Source organism: Perca fluviatilis, chromosome 1 (genome assembly GCF_010015445.1).
Source record: "Perca fluviatilis chromosome 1, GENO_Pfluv_1.0, whole genome shotgun sequence".
Classification (NCBI taxonomy): domain Eukaryota; kingdom Metazoa; phylum Chordata; class Actinopteri; order Perciformes; family Percidae; genus Perca; species Perca fluviatilis.
Window position 1 is genome coordinate 36998861 of NC_053112.1, and position 6151 is coordinate 37005011.

A 6151-nucleotide genomic window follows, 5' to 3' on the forward strand; every position below is an offset into this window, starting at 1 on the left:
ATCTCTTTTCGGTGTTGTAATTTGTAGACGGCCCTAAGCACTCGTCTTACAGCAGCAACAACAACAGCAGAGAGCAGAAGCCAGCTGGCAAGTGTTATTTACATAACCTTCTGGTGTACTTACAAACTTTCCAATCCATCGTTTTATGAGTGCATAACCTATTTGTACTTGTAGACGTTTGGTATCATTTCGTGCATTATTAGTGGGGTCATTTACGAGATACAAACGTGGGTCCATTACCCCTCCCCCAAGCTATTCAACTGATAACGCTACTCTCATGACAGGTTAAAAGGCTTCTGGGGGTGTTGGCTCGAGGTCATGGTGCAAAGGACCCTAGGGTGAATTACTCCGAACCATCACTTTAACAGCAGTTTTAAGACCTTTATTGTGTCCCGTCTGTGAAACCAGATAGGCTGCAGTGTTTGTGTGGTTTTTGTTGCCATGTGCTGACAGATGCAGACACTGGAACTAGTGTTTGGGTACAGGATTTAAAACCTTAATAAAAAAAATAAATAATAATAAATGAATCGGAAAGAATAAAGACATTTATGTAGATTTAAAGTTTGCCGCTTCTGGCTTTAACAAGGTCTCATTCTCTAACAGATTTGTTGTTGAGATGTCCAGGACTCCTAAGAAGAAGAAAAAAAACACGTGATGTTTTGAATATGCAGAAAGTTTTGAACAATACAGGAGAAAAATAATAAAATATAAATGATGCAGAAAATTCACCAGAAGGCAGGAAATGAAGTGTTTGACGCTCAAAATGTTGGTTATAATGTGTGTCCCCTCCCCACTGTTAAAACAAAACCTACGCCCTTGGGTTGAGAATGTAGAACTAATTGCTTTATAAAGCATTCACCAATGATTTGGGACTCCTTAAAAAGTGAAAAATGTGTGAATATATTTACAAAGAATGAGTTACAAGCATGTATATATATATAAATATAAATGTGTATATATATATAAATATAAATGTGTATATATATATATATATATATATATACTACCGAATAGAAACCACCATGTGCTCGGTTCTATAAAGCATTGTTAAATGGTGTAACCATGAATGAAGAAGGAAGTCTCAATAGCTAAAGTGTGCCTTATAAGGGAGCTGTTTTTACCTTATATACTGTCTATGGTTTTTACCTGTACCTTTTAAATGTGATGAATGAGCCACTGGCTCTGGTCTGAGGAGGAAGAGGAAGTGGCTTCAGCACGCGAGCTGTTTCCAGTCATCCACCAATCACCTGGAGAGGCTGAGTGAGTAGAAGCCATGTTGTAACTTCTACTGAAGCCCCTCCAAGTGTTTTGTGAGGCAGCTGTTGCTTAATTCCATACGGTCTATGGTTAATTCCTCTCTCTGTGTAGAAGGAACCGTATTAGGCTACGACTTGAAATGAACACCAGCAGCTTTATAGTAGCGGTGCGGAGAGGATGCACGCCGAGCTTCAGACGACCTCCCATTCTCTTTTCGGTGGTGAGCCTTAGGTCATTTTACTTTTCCAATATCTTTCAGTATTTCAGAGTGCTGAGGCGATGACAAGAAACCTACAATGTAGCCTAACTCTACCGGTATTTTCTTTGAAAATAGCCTACTAACCCTGAATGAACCTGACGCGCCCTCTATTCACCTTAAAGGAACACGCCGACTTATTGGGAATTTAACTTATTCACCGTAACCCCCAGAGTTAGACAAGTCCATACATACCATTCTCATCTCCGTGCGTGCTGTAACGCTGTCTGACGGCTCCAGCATTAGCTTAGCCCAGCACAGATCCTGCAGGTAACTGGTTCCAACTAGCCTACTGCTCCCAATGGTGACAAAAGTGACAAAATAACGCCAACATGTTCCTGTTTCCATGTTGTGATTTGTAGAGTCACAGCGTGTACAAAAAACAACGTAACATGAGACACAGCCGTCTTCTAACCGTAAACAAACCGGGAACTATATTCTCAGACAGGCTTGCTGCGAGCATATCACTCCGCCCAAGTACTATATTCTTCCGCCTGAGAATATAGTTCCCGGTTTGTTTCCAAATTTTTCAGCATAGAGTACTTTTACTTTTAATACTTTTAAGTACATTTTCCTAATGATAGTTACATATGAATTACTTAAGTAACATTTTCAATGCAGGACTAAAACAAATTTTAAATGTACACATGTTCCACCAAAACAAGTTCTTTCCAGAGGCTATTTTGGCCTCCAGACGAAGGTTTTTAGTCCCCAAGGTGCAGAACACAGCGGTACAAAAATAGTTTTTTTCCTGCTGCTAGTTGAGATTTTATTTCACTTATGTATATTTATCTCTCTCTCTTATGTCCTAATTGGTGGAACCTTGAGTACTTGTGTCAGATTTTTGTGTGTTTTCGTAGTTGTGTGTCATGAGGAATGTCATACTCTTGCTACAGAAAATAAATCTCATAAGGAGAAGATTCCAGATCGGCCCATCTGAGCTTTCATTTTCTCAAAGGCAGAGCAGGATACCCAGGGCTCGGTTTACACCTATCACCATTTCTAGCCACTGGGGGACCATAGGCAGGCTGGGGGAACTCATATTAATGTTAAAAACCTCATAAAGTGACATTTTCATGCCATGGGACCTTAACTAACTACTACCAAAAGATCATTGTCTATGTTGAGATGTGATGTCCGGAATCCTATTGTCTGTTTAAATGTTATTATTTTTGAAATGCATGCATATGATTTTAACCCAATGTTATATACAAAACCATAACCCATTAAACATGCTAAAAAAAAAAAAATGTGTTGTTGTGCTGCTGACCGATATCCGCTTCCTGATTGGCTCAGCTTCTCACACGTGACTCTATCTACAGGAAGGGATTTTGTCAATGGTCCTATCACCTTAATATATATATGTCAATGTATCACCTCACCCTTCTTATATACCGTCTATGACCTCACCTCCATGCCTCGGTCAGCTGTTATCATATCTTCCACTAGTTCTCTGAGAATTATTTCATTTGTATTCCTCGGTTTGACCATTGACTGACCTTTTTTGTATTTCCTGTAGCTGTGACGTTGCGACTTGTCCTCTTCATTCATCTTGAGCACAGCTAACGTTAGCTGAGCTTGTCTAGCTGAGCTTTAGCGGTCCCAGGAAACATGAACATGTTGTCCAAAGTAGAAGCCAGCTGGATTAGTGGAACCCTGAGGACACTTTGGATAACAGCTATGGCAGCTCCCAAGGTAAATTAAGTCCTTATATTAGCACCTGCCTTATTGTTTGTATTTCGTATTTGTCGACCGAAGTATTATTATTTTTTCATTATTTGTACAAGTACGGAGTACAATTTTGCGGTAGTTAACTGCTAACGTTACACTTAATTTATATCACAACATATTTCTGATAAACACAGCTTCAACAATTTCTCACGGTTAGTTTCTTTGCACATAAATCACGACACCTAGCCACCTCGTACAGTAGCTAGCAGTAGGCTATGTGAACAAACTATGAACTACTTATACCCGCTGTATAAGGTCAAAGCCCATGCAGGCTGCACAGCTGCCAGCCGTCCCAGCCTGATGAGGGCCTTCCTCAGGACCGTCTGGGCTTGGTTCACAGCACGGTCGTGTTAGTTTTGAATGACCCTTGGGCACGGTTAACCTACAGCTTCGACTCTTTTGAGAATATGGAGTTTGGTGACCAGCAAATATTCAGCAGCGCTTAACTTCTCTTCACTATGAAAAGAGGTGTAAAAAAAAACAACATAAACTATTAGACCTGAGTGGGTTGACCAGGTCTGTGTTCAAATAGAACCTGCACACCCACACACCTGTTCCACCTCCAGTTAATTAGGTTTTTGCTCAGGTTGACGCTCACACTCCATGAACTCCAGTCATTTTGAAGGTCCCATTAGTGTGTGTGTGTGTGTGTGTGTGTGTGTGTGTGTGTGTGTGTGTGTGTGTGTGTGTGTGTGTGTGTGTGTGTGTGTGTGTGTGTGTGTGTGTGTGTGTGTGTGTGTGCGTGCGTGCGTGCGTGCGTGTGTGTGTGTGTGTGTGTAACGCAAGTTCAAGTAGTTCCACCTTAACTTTAAAATTAACTGATAAAAGAAACCTGACCAGAGAGTCGGGGAGATGTCCGTTAATTTGTACACTCCTAACCATAGATCAGTGAAAACACCTGTGAAGGTGTACTGTGGGTATGTAAGGGCTTTAAATGCTGATATTGTTATTAAACTCTAAACATTACTCTTAAAGCGTACTTTTGATGAATATCCGAGTTAATGAATGTTAATGTAAATGGTTTTATGTGTTTACCTTGAACCAACTTTTACAATGCAAATGGTGTGCCTTGTTACAGTATTAATGCTTATCTTTTGAGTAGTACTCTTCTGCACCTGTGTCCACAGGTCCATCTTTCCACACTTCCTCCAGAACCTGTCATCCCCTCTAAGAAACCTTTCAAAGTGGAGCTGGTTGGGGGGAAGCGTTACTCCTGGTGCGCCTGTGGACACAGCAAGAAACAGGTGAAAGCACCTCTGACTTGTATCGCTCCTGTCTGAAGGACACATCCTGTGTATTCTCTGATCACATCTTTATTTTTCAGCCTCTCTGCGACGGAGCCCACAAAACCAAAGCCCAAGGCTTGTCGCCGCTACGCTTTGTCCCCGAGAAAGACGCCACAGTTTGGTTGTGTGGTTGCAAGTACACCAACAACCCACCTTACTGTGACGGCACGCACAAGCAGGACTTCATCGTGTCTGCCCCACTACATGAACAAAGCGACTCTTGAAAAGGACAGCAGAGCTGTCTTTGAACTGAGCGTTAATGTTGCTGTTGCCTTCCCACTTCAGTACGTCCGTGCACTCTGTGAAAGCAGCACATGATCGACTCGTGGATCATGACAAGTGTTTTGAATCTTGTGTCTTGTCAGTCTCATCTCAGTGCTTGACGGAGAAGAGTGGTGACGAAAAGGTTAACATCAAAAAGCCCTCAACTTTATTCGTCCTTGCTTTCTGGCTTTTCTATGGAAGAGACCATGTTTCATTAAGAACAGGGTCGGACGATATGATGATATACTGTGATGTAATAGAGAGAGAGAGATTTTACCATACGGTTAGGCCATTGTGGGCAATGTTGCAAATAATCAGTATTGGAAGTCCATATACAGTGCCTTGCGAAAGTATTCGGCCCCCTTTAACGTTTCGACCTTTTGCCACATTTCAGGCCTCAAACATAAAGATATAAAACTGTAATTTTTTGTGAAGAATCAACAACAAGTGGGTCCCAATTATGAAGTGGAACGAAATTCATTGGCTATTTCAAACTTTTTTAACAAATAAAAAACTGAAAAAGTGGGGTGCGCAAAATTATTCAGCCCCTTTACTTTCAGTGCAGCAAACTCTCTCCAGAAGTTCAGTGAGGATCTCTGAATGATCCAATGTTGACCTAAATGACTAATGATGATAAATAGAATCCAGCTGTGTGTAATCAAGTCTCCGTATAAATGCACCTGCTCTGTGATAGTCTCAGAGGTCCGTTTAAAGCGCAGAGAGCATCATGAAGAACAAGGAACACACCAGGCAGGTCCGAGATACTGTTGTGGAGAAGTTTAAAGCCGGATTTGGATACAAAAAGATTTCCCAAGCTTTAAACATCCCAAGGAGCACTGTGCAAGCGATAATATTGAAATGGAAGGAGTATCAGACCACTACAAATCTACGAAGACCCGGCCGTCCCTCTAAACTTTCAGCTCATACAATGAGAAGACTGATCAGAGATGCAGCCAAGAGGCCCATGATCACTCTGGATGAACTGCAGAGATCTACAGCTGAGGTGGGAGACTCTGTCCATAGGACAACAATCAGTCGTATACTGCACAAATCTGGCCTTTATGGAAGAGTGGCAAGAAGAAAGCCATTTCTTAAAGAGATCCATAAAAAGTGTCGTTTAAAGTTTGCCAAAAGCCACCTGGGAGACACACCAAACATGTGGAAGAAGGTGCTGTGGTCAGATGAAACCAAAATCGAACTTTTTGGCAACTATGCAAAACGTTATGTTTGGCGTAAAAGCAACACAGCTCATCACCATGAACACACCATCCCCACTGTCAAACATGGTGGTGGCAGCATCATGGTTTGGGCCTGCTTTTCTTCAGCAGGGACAGGGAAGATGGTTAAAATTGATGGG

The 6151-nt window shown here is 41.7% G+C and overlaps 1 protein-coding gene and 1 long non-coding RNA gene across 2 annotated transcripts; one reads left to right on the plus strand and one right to left on the minus strand.

The window, feature by feature from the left end:
• Window positions 1-385: 385 nt before the first annotated feature.
• LOC120568235 lies at window positions 386-3109 on the minus strand. Its single transcript, XR_005641125.1, has 3 exons — window positions 3013-3109; window positions 1153-1256; window positions 386-629 (listed from the first exon to the last, which is right to left on the minus strand). It is a non-coding gene; the product is annotated as an uncharacterized LOC120568235 (long non-coding RNA).
• On the plus strand, window positions 3073-5127 carry LOC120561067 (CDGSH iron-sulfur domain-containing protein 3, mitochondrial-like). The gene is made up of 3 exons (XM_039807790.1): window positions 3073-3208; window positions 4372-4488; window positions 4569-5127. The coding sequence occupies exons 1-3, from the start codon at window positions 3125-3127 to the stop codon at window positions 4752-4754; spliced, it is 387 nt and encodes a 128-aa protein (XP_039663724.1). The 5' UTR covers window positions 3073-3124; the 3' UTR covers window positions 4755-5127.
• The last annotated feature ends 1024 nt before the right edge of the window (window positions 5128-6151 follow it).

Bases quoted from the DNA above. Each gene is read 5' to 3' on its own strand.
- LOC120561067 (XM_039807790.1), top strand. From the start codon at position 3,125: ATGAACATGTTGTCCAAAGTAGAAGCCAGCTGGATTAGTGGAACCCTG. The intron at 3,209-4,371 runs GTAAATTAAGTC...CTGTGTCCACAG, and splicing joins CAGCTATGGCAGCTCCCAAG to GTCCATCTTTCCACACTTCC. The intron at 4,489-4,568 runs GTGAAAGCACCT...TTTATTTTTCAG, and splicing joins GTGGACACAGCAAGAAACAG to CCTCTCTGCGACGGAGCCCA.